The 17,199-nt window shown below is 44.3% G+C and overlaps 1 protein-coding gene across 5 annotated transcripts in view; it reads right to left on the bottom strand.

Moving 5' to 3' along the window:
• The window catches only part of SIAE (sialic acid acetylesterase), a 39,366-nt gene extending 22,171 nt beyond the window's left edge, over nucleotides 1-17,195 (bottom strand). Inside the window, exons 1-3 of one of the 5 annotated variants that reach the window (XM_088832380.1) lie at nucleotides 17,004-17,195; nucleotides 12,295-12,456; nucleotides 3,032-3,207 (exon numbers count right to left, since the gene is read on the bottom strand). In XM_088832380.1, coding sequence (XP_088688506.1) covers nucleotides 3,032-3,207; nucleotides 12,295-12,456; nucleotides 17,004-17,070 — 405 coding nt within the window. In that variant the 5' untranslated portion in view covers nucleotides 17,071-17,195. Of the gene's footprint in view, nucleotides 1-3,031; nucleotides 3,208-12,285; nucleotides 12,457-17,003 lie in introns of all 5 variants that reach the window. The other 4 variants (XM_055415967.2, XM_055415969.2, XM_055415968.2 and 1 more) reach the window with 4 other exon arrangements.
• Between the last annotated feature and the right edge of the window lie 4 nt (nucleotides 17,196-17,199).

The raw sequence follows: 17,199 nt of genomic DNA, 5'->3' as shown, positions 1-17,199 counted from the left end.
CGTTCCGTCGCTCAGTCGTGTCCGACTCTATGCGACCCCGTGGACTGTAGCCTACCAGGCTTCTCCACCCACGGGATTCTCCAGGCAAGAATACTGGAGTGGGTTACCGTTTCCTTCTCCAGGGGATCTTCCCGACCCAGGGATCGAACCCGGGTCTCCCGCATTGGAGGCAGACGCTTTAACCTCTGAGCCACCAGTACCAGTAAACAATTAAGAAGCTTGCTTCCTTGATGACTTTTTCAATGTCTTTTTCTTTAAAAAAAAATTGTTTTTAAATTTGTGTTTGGCTGCACTGGGTCTTCACTGCTGTGCACAGGCTTTCTCGAGTTGTGGCAAGCAGGGGCTACTCTCTAGTTGTGGTGTCCGGACTTATCATTGTGGTGGCTCCTCTTGAGAATGGGCTTTAGGGCAAGTGGCTAAAGTTAGTTGCGGCTCTTGGAATCTAGAGTACAAGTTCAATTGTTGTGGCTCACGGGCTTAGCTGCTCTGCAGCATGTGGGATCTTCCCAGACCAGGGATCGAACTTGTATCCCCTGCATTGGCAAGCAGATCCTCAACCACTGGACCACCAGGGAAGCCCTTCTGATGTCCTCTTTATCCTGCTTCACTTAAGAGACTCACTCATTATGTGTCAGACTCACTCATTGCTCTAATAGCAATGGAGGTAGGGACACTTCAAGTTGAGTTTCCTGACAACATTTCGACAGGCTGGCATTCCCCCTGTTTGCACTTGGTTTTCTGTTTACTGAGTATGCCCATCCCTACCTGGGAGCCCTTGTAGTGCTCTTCCTCCTGACCTTCTATCAGGCTTAAACAGAGCCCAGTGAAGCCTCTGGGAGAAAAAAATGCTAGTTTTCAAAATTTAAGAAAAATTAATCTACAAGGCCATGACTAAAACAGAGAAAAATTGACACTAACAAAAGAAATTCTTGGAGGAGACTTACATGTCCCAACTTTGAAACTGACTTCAAAGCTACAGTAATTCAACCAGTATGGTACTACCATAGGAGAGATATATAGACCAATGGAATAGACTAAAAAGCCAAGAAATAAATCCTCATATATACAGCCAATGAATTTCTGAAAAAAGTGCCAAGACCATTCAATAAGGGAAGAACCATCTTTTCAACAGTTGGTGCTGGGAGAACTGGATATCCACTTGCAAAAGAATGAAGTTAGACCCTCACCTTACACTACATATAAAAAAGTGATCAAAAAGACTCAAAGACCTAAACTTAAGAGTTAAAACTAAAATATTCCCAGAAGAAACAATGGAAAAATCTTCATGTCACTGGACTTGGCAACAGTATCAAGAAGATGATACCAAAAGCACAGACAACAACAAAAGAAAACCCAGATAAACTGAACTTCATAAAAATTGAGAACTTTTATGTATCAAAGGACACCCTCAAAAAATGAAACGACAAACTAGAGAATGAGACAAAACAGTTACAAATCATGCATCTGACAAGCAATTAATACCTAGAAGATATTTTAAAAATTCCTACAATTTAACAATAAGCAACCCAATTCAAAAATGGGCAAAAGGCCTAAATAAACATTTTTCCAAATAAGACATACAAATGGCTAATAAGTACATGAAGTAATACTCAGCATCACTAGTTGTTAGAGAAATGCAAATCAAAACCACATTAGGATACCACTTCTCACCTACTAACGTGGCTATAATCAGAAAATGAAACCTAACACCTGCCAGTGAGGATGCAGTGAAATTAGAACCTTGGTGTATTGCTAGTAGGAATGTAAAATGGTACAGCCATTGTGGAAAATGGTTTGATGGGGCCTCAAAAGTTAAACATAGAACTAACCCAGCAATTCCACTCATAGGCAAATATCCAAAAGAACTGAAAGCAGGAACTGAAACAGATACCTGTAAATCAGTGTTCACAGCATTGATTTAACATTGCTATGAACATTGCTCACAATAGCCAAAAGGTGGAAACAACGCAGGTGTTCATCCGCAGGTGAACGGATAAACAAAATGTGGCCTATCCAATGGAAAAAAACTCAGCCACAAAAAGGGACAGAAGTTTGATATATGCTACATGCATGGACCTTCAAAGCATGATCCTTAGAAAGATAAGTCAGACATAGAAGAACTATTGGATGATTCCACTTCTAGGAGGTACCGAGAAGAGGCAAATTCACAGAGAGAAAGCAAGACAGAGGTTACCAGTGGCAGGAGGGAGGAGAAAGGGGGATTTACTGTTTAATGGGTACAGAGAAAACATTAGAGATGATGATAAAGTTCTGGGGACAGATAGTAGTGACTGTGTACACAAAGCATTGTGAATATATTTAATGCTGCTGAACTGAACTGTACACTTACCAACAGTTAAAATGATAAACATTATGTTATATTCATTTTAACCACAGTTTTTAAAAGCATGTTTTAAAAACAAAGTTTCATAAACACCAAGTGATTTGCTCCAAGCCATACAACCAGTAAGAGGCAAAGCCAACATTCAGTCTCAATTTTTAAATCTCCATGGCAACAAAAGACAGAGTGTGTTAGCTGCTCAGTATCAAAACAAAATCTAATTGTTTTGATCTCCTAGGCTGTCTCCAGAAGCTCATCTTCTAAGACCATTCAAAAAGAAGAGTAACCTACATGGCCCTCGATTTGCTATTAAATCTCCGTTACCATCAGATACTGTCTCGCTTCTGCCTTTAGCCCAGGAAGGTGAAAAGGAGTGCCCCACACACTGACAGCACACTGGCCATGACTAGCAAAGCAGGATTTGGGGTCACATTCACATCCCGGCTCTACAATTATGCTGTGATGTTAAGCAGGAGCTTAACCTCAGCTGGGCCAGCATCCTCATCTGTGAGATATGAATGTCTTATAAGTATTCACCCTGTGAAGTTGTTAAACTGAATTAATTAGCACATGCAGAGAAAGCACCTAGAACAGATCTTGGCTTCTACCTCCTTCTCCTCCTTGCCCCTTTCCTCTTCCTTCTTTTTCTTCACCATCAACGTTATTTATCACTGAGACTTTGCAAATTACCTGTGAAACTGTCATCTTCATGTTACTTTGCCCACTGCAAAGCCAGACGTCTCCAAACAAGACATCATGAACTCTCAGGGTGAAATTTATCCTCCCAAGAGTCTGCTGTGCCATCACTTCATAAGGTCCACCAGGCTTCATAGGATCCAGTACCACCGTCCAGGTGTTAGAGTCTGCTGAAATAATAACAAGGCTCCAAGGAATTAATGAATCAATCCACCAAAATGAAACTGAAGCCCAGAGTCATGCATCAGACTGATTTGTGGCAATTCCCCTCTTCTGTGATGAATTGGATCCAAAGCTATGAAGACCGGCCAAATTTTAGACATGTCAACAGAAATAACAAAAGCAGCAGTGTGGCTCTCTTTAGTCTGTACCAATCCCTCCTTACTTTTAACTGAAGCATTTATAAGAAAAATAAATCACCCAGTTATAATCCTCACAATCCTAAGTGAGGACAGACAAAAATACAGATATTAAATGCAAGGGAGTTTAATACAAAAACACAAGATGGAAATTCTTACTATACCACCAAACTGTCAAAATCAACAAAATCATAATCTAATAGATTTACAGTACCCCAAACTAACTTGTAACTATCCAGCCAAATGTGAGCACAGGTTAGAGAAAACCATTCATCATCTGAAACTTACTTGATGGTATCATCCTTGTCATCAACACCCCCACCTCCTCCCCATGTTGCTCTTGGGGATTAAAAACACCAGTGGTTCTGGGCTCTTCTATCTACAGATAAACAGGTGAGTGGATAAACTGACACAGAGAAGTAGTAGGGGGCAAATAAATTCATCTCTCTTTGAAGAAGATATTTAGACTTTCCCAATTAAATATTTTCACAGAGTTATTTACCAGTCTTAATGTTTTCGGACTCAATTAAGGAGATGAAAAGCCATCCAAGGCCCTATTTCAGAAACTCATAGCATATTCCTTAGGAACCACCCCCCTACCACCTTCCCACCTCTCACCCACGCATACCACCACCACTGCCAACATCATACTCGGAAACTCAAGAAGAATATCTTCCAAGTGGCAAAATTATGCCGAGGAGAACCAAACCACACGAACAAAGTCGAAGAAGTGGAAGCAGAAAATAGATAAAATAGAGAGATGATCATTTTAAAAGAAATATTCTTGGCATAATGTTGAAGAATATGGACTAATTGATAATTTGTGCCCATCAGATCAATGTCAATTCAAAGGGAAGGAATGGCAAGAACTGCAAATGAGGCATCCCATGGTGGTGGTTGTTGTTGTTGAGTCCACTAAGTCATGTCCAACTCTTTTGCGACCCCACGGACCCGCCAGGCTCCTATGTCCATGGAATTATCCAGGCAAGAATACTGGAATGCGTCGCCATTCCTTCTCTTGCCATTCCTTCTTAGGGGATCTTCCTGACCCAGGGATTGAACCCACTTCTCCTGCTTGACAAGAGGATTTTTTACCATCTGAGCCACCTGGGAAGCCAAGGTTATTGTACCAACCAGAAAAAAATATCAATTATAAAAATACTAAAAAACAAAAATACTAGCCAAGTGCCTACTCTGTACCACATGCTAAGATCCTCCTAGTCAGTAAGAGCTCAGGGGAGAAGTCCAGACAAAGGCTGAAGTGGTAAAGGATTACTCAGAGTCTGGGAGAAATGTCCAAAACCCTTAGGCAACAGTGAAAGGGCTCACGGGTCACTCCTCTTAGAAGCAAGGCCGACAGTCTGCTATTCCCACCCGTGAGAGGTCAACTGAGCCCAGGAGCAAATGTCTGCTATTGTTTTTACACCACCAGTCGCCACAGACATCAACACATTAAATGCAGAATGCTAAAGCACAGAAACCACTGTTTTGGAATCAGTGGGCAGCGAGCACAGATTGCACTGCACAGGTGAGGTGATCCGTATGGCGCTCTCATCTGAGCAGGCAGACTGTCCAATCTGTACCAACCACAGTCTTGCCAAGGTCTTCCCAGGCTTCTTATCAGAGTTCTGTCCTCCTGCCATCAGCACTACTCATTTGTGATTATGTGGTCAATCCCTGGAAAACCTAGGACAGGGCTATTTTTTGAGCCTTCTACGACAACACATGCTATTCTGAGTCACTGCTATTAATTAGGTGTTTGCACTTAGTCTCCATCCAAGCAATATGGCTGGTGTGGAAAACCACTTTCACCAGAGCTTCTGGAAAGCACTGCTGCCCAGCAATAAAAAGGCAAAGAAGGAAAGGGGGAGGAAGCTGGGCAAAACACAGCACCACCCCGCTACCTCAGCCAGAGGAGGCACTCCCCCTAGAGCCCAAAGTGTCTGAAGAGAACCAGGCATCTGAGATCTGAGCCTTGTTCTCCAGAACCGCTCCCCCTAGGAAACCTCTCAACTTCCTCAAAGACCTTGAGAACTTCCTTCTGTTCTAGTCCCCGAGTTCTTTTAGTTTCTAGCTCTTTTCCTCTCCAACTTCATAAAAGAAAAACTCTGACACAATGAGGGTCAAGTAAAGTTAACTGCCACACAACGCAGGAGAAACCAGCTCCACTACAGAGAGGTTAATGGTCAAACTAACTCAGAAACAATCAGTTTAAAACAATGCAGATTTATTTCCAAGGGCGGGAGAAGACTCTTCAGAGTCCCTTGGATTGCAAGGAGATCAAACCGGTCAATCCTAAAGGAAATTAACCCTGAATATTCATTGGAAGGACTGATGCTGAGGCTGAAGCTCCAACTCTCTGGCCACCTGATGCCAAGAATGGACTCACTGGAAAAGACCCTGATGCTGGGAAATACTGAAGGCAGGAGGAGAAGGGGGCGACAGAAGATAAGATGTTTGGATGACATCACTGACTCAACGGACATGAGTTTGAGCAAACTCTGGGAGATAGTGAAGGACAGGGAAGCCTGGCGTGCTGCAGTCCATGGGGTCACAGAGTCAGACGTGACTTAGCGCCTGAACAACAAAGTGTATATACCAAGGAGCGCAGTCCTCGTGAAGACTGTTTCTTAGACTGAAACCTAGGGCGGGACGGTCCACAGGGAGCACTGACTCAGCCTTGGCCCATCCATTTAGGACTGGCTGTTTAAAGTGGAGCTGGCCATAGGCCAGTGAAGTCCACTTGTAGATTTCAGAAACCACTGACCCACCAAGTCCATTAGGTTGAGTCCAAGGGATAACATTGAGTGACCGACCACCAAGAGTTGAAGCTCACTATCCAGCCGGCGTTTGCTGACCCCAGTGGGGTTTCTGAGCAACAGCTGTTCTGGGTCATTCCTCCAGGTCCCCATCACTTGCCGTCATATAATACCTCTTACCAATCCAGGCCCAGGTTTCTATAAGTGCTCATTTTTGCTGCAGTCAGACATCTGCTTCCTCCATTCTTTCTTCTTCCATCCAGGAGGACACATGTCCTTCCTTCACTGTGCTCACCATGTGCCAGGAGGGCACAAGTAAGGGCAGAGAGCAAACCCCAGTGCCGGGTTATAGTGACAAGAAAGCCACGCAAACTGACTGGGGTTCTGTTTTTCCTGCCCAACCACTAGCGTATCTGGTGGCCTATTTCTCACTGTCCCTCTTCTCTTCATTTTCCAGCCATGGGTGTAAGAAAAGAGCTCTCTCCATGTTTTCTCCATCCCCCAGACCAGCCCCCACCTCAAAATGGGAAGAATTAACAAATCAAAGGCAAAAAAAAGAAAAGAATGGGTCTAGAGACATGATTAGTCAGAAAGCACATCTTGCTTTTTTCCTCTTTGCCATTCACATCAGATGTTAATTATTTTTCAGGTTATTGTGCCAAATCTCAGCAGCCAAGAAGAGAAAAAGGAAAATTATCCAACAACTCTTCCCTTTCCAAGAGGAAAAACTTAGATCAGGAAGAAGCCCCCAGTCACTGCTCCTCGACAGAACCCTGCCACCCCACCAACCGCAGACAGGCTCACTGGTTTGTGGAAGTGACCTGGAAGCAAAGGAGGCCTTACTGCCCAAACTACCCCTTCCAGACCTGCATTATTCTGTATAAAGCTCATCTCTACCACCACCATGAATGAAAAAAAAAAAAAAGCTTAAATATTTTTCTATCAATAAAACTGTTCCTTGAAGTTCCTTAATCTATAGCCTGCTATGCCAGACACAGCCAAAGATGACCCCCAATAAGTCATACCCTTGCAGAGTTCCTCAAGTGATGGCAGAATTCATGATTTTCTTCTAATCACCAGAAAATGGGAGAGGGGATTAGATGCCATCCTCATGATTAGGTTATGTTACCTGGAAAGGATGAAGGGGGATTGCATGTATAATCAAAAATCCCTCATCAGTTGACTTGAAGTTAACTCAAAGGGAGACTGTCCTGGGTGGGCCTGACCTAAAGAAGGTGAGCCCTTTATGGAGGGTCTAGAGGTCAGAGATGTGAAGCTGCAGAGATGGGGCCATGAATTCTACAGGCACAAGGACAGGACTCTGCCAGCAACCTAACAGAGCCTGGAAGTTAATCATTCCCTAGTCGAGCCTCCAGATGAGAACTCAGCCCAGTCAGCACCTTGATTTCAACCTTCTGAAACTCTGAGTAGAGAACCCAGCTAAACGATGGCCAAGTTTCAGATCTACAGAGATAGTAAAAGGAAGTTGTTTTAAGCACCTAAGTTGGTGATAATTTACTATGTGACATAGAAAACTAACACAGGAGATTTTTTACTTTCTAAGAGGTTTAGGCTTTTTGTGTTTTTCTGTTTACCTCAATCATGATGACAAACTCAAGCAGATACACTTTCATTTTATCACCTGTAGGTGCATCCCCCACGTGTGTCAAAGTGAGAGGAGGCAGACCCTTTGCCCCAAGTTTACTCCTTGTGTCTGAGAGAAGCATTATGTGTCACCTGACGACATACCTTGAACAGGCCCAGAACCTTACCATATTCCCAGCCATCCCTCAGATCTCAATTTTCCCAAAGCTCAAGTGTCGGTCTACTGGACAAAACCCTTTATGTCATTAAATTACGCTTTGCAGTGGGCACTTAGGGGATTATATAATTATAAGTTAAATATTAACAGAGATGGACAGAGTGGCCAAATGAGGTAGTCTGGCTGAAAATCCCAGGGTCATCATCAGAATCTAAATAGGAGTCAACCCTTCAAAAAGGCCCACAGTGTCTCCTTTGCGACACATTTTCTTCACCTCCCAGTGACATTTCCTACATGTCTATCTTTTTTATTCCAAATAACACTTTATCCATGTTGCTTCATGGGCAAGACAGAGCAAGCTGTCCACTGAAGCTATTTTATGGATCTGTGTAAACTATTGTACCTTTTTTTTCTACCAAGCCAGTGTGGAGAGCCTACCAAATAGATCTGCCCCCTTTCCGACCCCATCAATAACAACAATCTCTTTTCCTGTGAAACTACCATCAATAGTCCATGAATCACTTGGTTCCCTTCAGTTGCTGCTATACATCCAGACTCCAAATGATGCATCACTTTTCAGTGATGCAACTGAACCTGAACCTAAACTGCTAAATGGGAAAGGAAAGGATAGCATAAGTGAGTGAGTTCCTGGAGGGTGGACACTACTTACATTCTTCTTTGAATTCTCTAGGGTTTCTAGCTTATTATAAATAATACGCCCTCAGTTGGCATTTACAGAATTGAACTCAAGATAAGTGAACAGTTTCACTAAAGAAGGAGAGGGGCTCATCTCCTAATTATCAGCTTTCATTTCTTCTTGTCACCACCTACTCTCATGCCTTGTCTCAGGCCACTCCAAACATGGTCCTGCAACAGCCATGAATGGGTAAAAAACCTAAAAATAATGCATAAGAACCTTTTTATGACTGAAAGGCTACATATGTGCTTTCCCTGTTTCTACAGTAGTGTGCAATCTCTGTTGCCTAAGTATTAATTATTAACACCAAAGAAATCCTATTTCTTATTTTTAAACTACATCAATTCTTGGGACTTGCCTGGGAGTCCAGCAGTTAAGACTCTGTGCTTCCAGTGCAGGGGCAGGGGGGTTGGGGGGTGTGCAGGTTCAGTCCCTGGTTGGGGAACTAAGATCCCACATGCTGTGGGGCACGGTCAAAAAAAAATTAAATAATTTTTTTAAAGAATAAATAATTAAAAATTAACTAAAAATAATCCTGACCCAGGGATCAAACCTGCATCTCCTGTACTGGCAGGCCGATTCTTTACCACTGAAGCACCTGGGAAGCCAAAACTTAATTAAACTGCATCAATTCTTTAGCTCTTTTAAGTCAACGTCATTTTACTGAGAGTACCACGACCTGTACTCCATATTGCTTATTTCTGAGATGACACAACACAAAAAGAAAGCACTACTGGTCTCCCAAATTCTTCATTTTCAGTACATCCTACAAGCCACCAATAGCATTTATATCTAACAGAGAACAACTTCTCAATCAGCTTAAGTTTCCCTTTTGGCTCTCTGAATTTCACCCAATAAGCTTCTTCTGCTAAAAAGTCTTGTTAAAACCCAAGAACCAGAAGCACTTACCTTGCATCTATGCCTAGTACTTAGTACATACTTTTTTATGTTTGTTGAAAGAAATGAATTATTTTATTTTTTTATTTTTGGCTGTCCTGTGTCTTTGTCGCTACAAGGGCTTTCTCCAGTTGCGGCAAATGGGGGCTACTCTCCAGCTGTGGCGCATGGGCTTCTCGTTGTGGGGGCTTCTCTTGGTGCAGAGCACGGGCTCGAGGGCACAGGCTCAGTAGTTGTGGTGGGCAGGCTGAGCTGCTCCATCGCATGTGGGGTCTCCTCTGCTCAGGGATGGAACCCGTGTCTCCTTACCACTGAGCCACCAGGGAAGGCCCTGGAAATGAATTATTAGAAGTCTGCACCAGCGGCTGCATCACTCTGGATTGAACACTGGTCCTGTACATCGACAAAACTAATCAGGTGATCTTTGTTTTCAGGGGCCAATAAAATTTAAACAAGCTTCGCTGTCACATATATAGTCAAGTCCCTTCTCAAGCCACCAACCCCCACATTAACACCAGCCGCCCCAGAGAAGCCTCCTCACCTGTCTGACTCTCACCTCAACTTCCCATAGCTGTAGAGAGACGTCTAACTGAGACATAACACAACCAGGTCTCCACCTGACCCAGCCCTGAGCCTGCCCTCCTGCATCTTCGAACTTCGAGCTCCTCCACACACTACCTAATACATCCTTATCTCTTCTAGGCAGAGACTCCTCTGTATGACCTCTCTGCTCATGAAGTCTGCTAACTGCTAATTCTCACCTTGTTGAACATCCTCACAGCCACTACTTGGGGTCAGGCCTTCCCTGTCTATCGCATGAATATCATAAGAGCCTACTAACAGGGCCCACCTACCTCTCATTTCATCCATCTCCAATTCTTCCTCCCCAGTGGAGCCAGAGTAATCTTTCTAAAATACAGATCTGGTTGTGTTCTTTTGCTGCTTAAAAGCCATCTATCCAAAGTAGAGTATATACTCCCTGGCAATGACAAACAAGCCTCCCTACATTTCCAGCCTTATCGTCTGCCATCCACCATCAGTCACACACTGATGTGGTTTGTCAGTGGTCCAGACAAACCAACCTGCCTGTCACTCCTCCAGTAACCCAGGCTCACTCACACCTCCATACCTTTTCCCAGGTTGCTCCCTCTATTTGGTGTGCCCTGTTCATCTTTCAAAAGAAGCCTTGGTGGTGGTGGTGGTTTAGTCACCAAGTCGTGTGTAACTCTGGCGACCCCATGGACGGTAGCCTGCCAAGCTCCTCTATCCATGGGATTCTCCAGGCAAGAATACTGGAGTGGATTGCCATTTCCTTCTCTAGGGGATCTTCTTGACCCTGGATAGTTAGACTAAGTTTACTATCCCTCCTAAGCACTCCCACAGCACTCTATACTTCCCCACTGTGGCATCACGCTTCACTGTAATTGATTTATTATTTTTCTGTTTCCTAAACTAACCTCCAAGCTTTTCCGTTTTGCTCATCATTGGATAACCAATACCTAACCCTGTATCTGACACCCAGTAGTGACTTAGTAAGTACCCGAGTGACTGACTAAATAACATAATAATAATGACAGCAATAACAATGTTGTTGTTGTTTAGTCACTAGCTTATGACTGACTCTTTGTGACCTCATGGACTATAGCCCACCAGGCTCCTCTGTCCATGGGATTTCCTAGGCAAGAATACAGGAGTGGGTTGCCATTTCCTTCTCCAGGGTATCTTCTTAACCCAGGGATCGAACCTGCATCTCCTGCAGTGTCAGGCAGATTGTTTACCACTGAGCCAGTGGGAAGCCCAGAAATAACAACAGCTAACACTGTGGTGCTGGAGAAGGCTCTTGAGAGTCCCTTGGACTGCAAGGAGATCCAACCAGTCCATTCTAAAGGAGATAAATTCTGGGTGTTCATTGGAAGGACTGATGCTAAAGCTGAAACTCCAATACTTTGGCCACCTCATGCAACGAGTTGACTCACTGGAAAAAACTCTGATGCTGGGAAGGATTGGGGGCAGGAGGAGAAGGGGACGACAGAGAATGAGATGGCTGGATGGCATCACCAACTCGATGGACACGAGTTTGAGTGAACTCGGGTAGTTGGTGATGGACAGGGAGCTGTAATCCATGGGGTCGCAAAGAGTCGGACACGACTGAGCGACTGAAGTGAACTGAACTGAACTGAACACTTATTCAGTACTTATTATGCACCAGGCACTGTTCGAAGTACTTGATATGTGTTAATTCATTTAATCTTCAAAATAATCCTAAATATTATTTTTATACTGTTCTAAAATAAAGAAATTGTGACGCAGAGATGTTAAATAAAATGTCCAAGGGCATATAGCCATTAAGAAACAGTTAGGATCTGAATGGGAATGGTGAATCCCAGGGCTTAGGTTCTTAACCCTCCCAGTACACGTGATTCAGTTCAAATGTCACTTCCAGTGGAAACCTTCCCTTACCATCCAACCTGAGTGAGGTGCTTCTCTTCTGCATCCCATGACACTCCATGTCCACCTCCCAGCAGCACTGACCACACTCACTATATGGCTTTGTGTCTATCCCCATTACGGCACGAGATCCTGGAGGACAGGGGCTCTGACTCTTATCAAAGACTCTTTGACTCTTATTTTTCTTTGGATCCTCAGTGCCCATGGTAAATACTCAAGTAACTTGGATGGATGGATGGATGGGTAAACTGAGCTGGACTATTAGCATTCATTTTCACATCATCCAGCAGGTGGCAGAAGAAGACAAAAGCTGAACAGAGGCTGACCTGTCTTACCTTTCACACTGGTCACTTTCTTCATGATGGGTTCCTGATCTCGGCACAGCGTCACTGTCACTGTGGCTCTGGGTGCGCCATAACCCCAGATCACTGCCCCTGCAGGCTCCCTCTGCAGCACCATGTAGTCGTCGATGTATGAAGCAAAGCGAAAACCAACATCTGAAAAATTCACCAAACATTTAGAAGAGCATCCTTGGAAAGATTCAGTGCCAGATTGAATCTGGTGAAACAGCGAGGAACACGCAGTCTTAATACGTGAGAATTCCAAGTTACCCTGGCCTTTCAATTTTCTAAAACCAGATCTTATTCCTCCTAATTAGGTAAGCAGCATTACAAGGACAGTTTCCAGCAGTATGCATCATAGAACAAGATGACCAGTAAGGAAAATTCAAAGAGCCTGGGGCAACCCATTTAATACGTACCTCCTCCCCTTCAAAGCTCGTCATGTTCCTTTGCTCTCAGGCCTGGCCCTAATGCTTGACTCCCTCCCCCCAAAATCACCAAACACGCTCTTTTTATGCATCTCACAGATGGTATTTATGAGAAAAATAAACCACATCCTTTCCCTACTTTCCATTACCACTCCCACTCCTCATAGCTTGGAATAAAGAGGCTGCCTCTCTCCATCACAGCCCTTTCTAATCTTTTCCCTCCACTCTTTATCTCCCCTCTTCCATTCTCTCAGTGCAATTTACCTCAAATAACTCTCCTTATTGTGTTTTTTTGACAACCCACTGAAAATTCTAAATAAACCTTTATGAGTATATGTGACAAGTCTGACTTCTAAAGTAAATTAAATCAATTAAGATGCAAAAAATAAGGTCAGTGAGAGACAGAAGGTTAAAGCATCTGAACCAAAAGACTTTCCTTGCAATTCGCCCATTTTGCAAGCTAAATTATATGAAAAGAGAAAGAGCCCTTGAAACTGTGGATTCTATTCTAGACAGTCACTAACAAGGCTGAATAAGAATTCACTTTAACGAGATCATTCCTATTTTTAACCTCCAGCCTATATTGAAGTATTTTATTAATAACAAGTATCTATCCAAATTATCTCAGTGAATTCCTCATCAAAACTTAATGAGAAGGGAAAAAAAAAAAAACTTTTTCACTTACATCCCACTTTATCTGAAGAAAACAGACCAAAACCCCTTAGAAGAAAATAATTAACAAAATTAAGATTTTTTTTTCAAGTGTTTTAAACAAAAATGATAGGCAGGAAAGAGAATCAGAACTAACAAAGTTGACATTTTTTTCTCCCCGGAAGCTCCAAATGATGACAGCCCCTCAGGCTATACTTAACAGGGCAGCCTCACTAACTGGATCGCCTACACAGACTCGGTGGCCTATTTGTCCTGCACTTCAAGTAACAGCCCAGTCCCTAGACATCCCCAGCTCTCTCTTAGGAGTTTCTTCCATCATAAAATCTACATGACAGTCAAAGATCATCCAGAAGACCCAATGGGCTGGAGATGCACAGCCACCAGGAGCAAAATGCCCTAAGAGGAGACTACAACAGTCTAGAATTGCATAAGCACTTTTGGCAGCCTGCTGGAGGGAAGGGAAGAGGTGCATGCGTGGGAAGGCCTAGTCTTGGGCAAGTGCTTCAAATGGAACAAAACCTGAAAATCCAAGGCCTAAGAGCTAGGCAGAAAGAGGATGGGGTAGGGAAGGGATTGAAGAAAACTGGCTGCTGCAGGCGTTATTGTTGTTTAGTCAGCCAGGTTACTCTGTCCATAGAATTTCTCAGACAAGAATACTGGAGGGGGCTGGCTGACCGCATGAGACCTTGCAGATGAGGGGTTCTGGGTGTGTGCAGCCACCTTCCCAAATGTTGGGGAAAAATACCTGCCCCCACCCCCTCAGTCAGTCTACTGTTGACCACACACATTCATTGAACCTCTTTGTGCACGACTCTATTCTGAGTTACAGAATTTTAGAGAAGGAAAGGATCTTTTACACCCTAGGGTAGAATCATGTTATTTACTGATCAACAGACTGAGACCCAAGTAGATTAGGTAATTTTTAAAAATAATTTGCATATTATTTATTTCAACAAATATTTAAAGTTGCCCACTATGTTCACTTCATGGCAAATAGGTGGGGAAACAGTGGAATCAGTGTCAGACTTTATTTTTCTGGGCTCCAAAATCACTGCAGATGGTGACTGCAGCCATGAAATTAAAAGACACTTACTCCTTGAAAGTAAAGTTATGACCAACCTAGACAGCATATTAAAAAGCAGAGACATTCATTTGTCAACAAAGGTCCGTCTAGTCAAGGCTATGGTTTTGCCAGTGGTCATGTATGGATGTGAGAGTTGGACTATAAAGAAAGCTGAGCGCTGAAGAATTGATGCTTTTGAACTGTGGTGTTGGAGAAGACTCTTGAGAGTCCCTTGGACTGCAAGGAGATCCAACCAGTCAATCCTAAAGGAGGTCAGTCCTGGGTGTTCATTGGAAGGACTGATGTTGAAGCTGAAACTCCAATACTTTGGGGACCTGATGCAAAGAGCTGACTCATTTGAAAAGACCCTGATACTGGGAAAGATTGAGGGCAGGAGGAGAAGGGGACAACAGAGGATGAGATGGTTGGATGGCATCACTGACTCAATGGACATGGGTTTCGGTAAACTCCGGGAGTTGGTGATGGACACGGAGGCCTGGCATGCTGTGGTTCATGGGGTCGCAAAGAGTTGGACACGACTGAGCGACTGAACTGACTGTGCCATGAAGAAAGAAATGGCAACCCACTCCAGTATTCTTACTTGGAGAATTCCATGGACAGAGGAGCCTGCCGGGCTACAGTCCATGGAGTCGCAAAGAGTCAGACACAACTGAAGTGTCTTAGCATGCACTATGTGCCAGGCACAATTTTAGGCACTGAGGATACAACAGGGAAAGAAGTGGGGCGGTGGGGAAGGAGGGGAAGGCAAACAGAATTCCTTGCCAGCAGGAAGCTTACATTCTACAGGAGAGCTTAACTGTGGCAGGCAGAGAACTAGACACGTGACAGATGTTTAACTTCTTTGGCCCCAAATCACACAGGTAGTTCAGGACAGGACAAGAACTCAAGCCACCTGATTCCAAGATTACTGCAATCACTACTCTACCACAGTTAGACACTGGCGGTAAAGCAAAGAAAAGTCACATTCCTTGTCGTTACAAAGGTCACATTCCAAGCTGACAACAGTAGATAGTGGTACAATACCAAGGACTGCAGCAATGGACAAAACAGAACGAGAAAAGTGGTGGGACTGGTCATTGTTTTTGTCAACTACAAGACACTTAACATTTGAATTTTTGTTTTAGGTCTTCAATTTTGTCTTCATATGGGTGTCAGAGTAGAAAAACAGGAATTAGTGTTCTGGGATGTTAAAAGTAGTCATTTAAAGTAGACTGACAACATGAGGGCAGTGGTTAATTCTGGTGAAGAACTATTAGCTCCCTTGGGGAGGAATATCCTTGGAGTCTCAATAAAACTGCAACAGTCTAGCTCTTAAATTGTGTGTAAAGCCCTTGGGTGTTCATTTTATTGCTTCACTGCTACACATTTTCAGTTCAGTTCAGTTCAGTCGCGTCCAACTCTCCGCGACCCCATGAATCACAGCACGCCAGGCCTCCCTGTCCATCACATGATGAACATAGGAAGAGAGGGAATGATTTGAAGAAGTCAGGATATGCAACCAAATACCAACGAAAGAAAATCTAGAGCATCAATGAATAAAAAAATAGTCATTGTTAATGAAGGTTATGTAACAATATGACCCAAAGGCAAAGATAAATAAAATACTTCTGTTAAAGTTAACATAAAAACTAATAATGGCCCTCTTTCCCTTCTCCCCACTTCATATACTGGACTCAAAGGTCACTGTGTGGGGATGAATCAGGAAATGATAGAGTGTTAGTTTATGCCTTTGTTAAACCCGGAAAACCACTTATGAGCTGCAGTTTGTCTGCATCTGTGTACTTTGCGGATTCATACATAAAGCAACAGTCCTTTTTCTGCACGCCGTCTGTTCTACCACTTAAACTTTCTTTTCTGTGACCCAGCGTCCAGCCCGGGGTCAAACGACACGATATGACCAGGACAATAGTCAAAATGCGTCCTCCTCCTCCCCAAGAAGACGGCTATTATCCCACTATCGATACCTGCGAGCAGTAATCAAAGCTGTCTTAAATACTCCGAGCTGGTGAGGGGGCTGTCTGTCTTAGCCATCATCACCACTTAAACTAGTAAAAGTTAATTCCCCCAAGGAATCCAGCCCGGGGCAAACCCTCCCCAACTGTACCACTGAGGGGGCAGCACTGAAACGTTTTGGATGACTCAGTCACCCGTTTCCAAATATTATCTAACTAGCTTCGCCCCCTCCCCTTCGAGTTCCCCCGCAGTTCTTTAAAGACCCTAAGAGCCTCGGTCTAGGCACACCTGGGCCTCCCCTCCTGAGATAAACCCAACTCTCTCGCTGCCCCACGCGAGGCGTCATAAGGGCGATGGAAGGAAGTGGAGGAAGCAGACGGGCCTGGGTTCCGGCCCAGCAGACACCTGCAACCTAGGCCTGGGCCGTAGAACCCGGCTCCAGCCCCGGCATCCTTTCCCGACCTAGAGAAGCAGGTGCCGGGGGCGGTCCTGCAGAGGACGCGGAATCTCGGAGTCCTCTCAGGCCGACGGATGGGCAGGGGTCGGGCCGAGCGCGGCCGCCTCACCTGCACTTACGTGGGCCTGCAGGAATAACCGCAGCAGCAGACCCAAGACAAATTCCGACGCAATCATGTTGGCCAGAAGCCGTCCCCGCCGCGCAGGCCTCCGGGGATGGACGCCAGCGAGGGCGGGGCCGCGGGGCGGGGCGGAAAAGGCCTGACTCCGCCCTTCCCACGCCAGTCAGTCCGCGAAGCCGTCCGC

This window comes from Moschus berezovskii, chromosome 25 (genome assembly GCF_049115385.1).
Source record: "Moschus berezovskii isolate FMDL1 chromosome 25, NW_MosBer_1.0, whole genome shotgun sequence".
NCBI classification, from domain to species: Eukaryota; Metazoa; Chordata; class Mammalia; order Artiodactyla; family Moschidae; genus Moschus; species Moschus berezovskii.
Note: the sequence above shows the minus strand (reverse complement) of the source record. Positions and strands in the feature narration are given on the sequence as shown.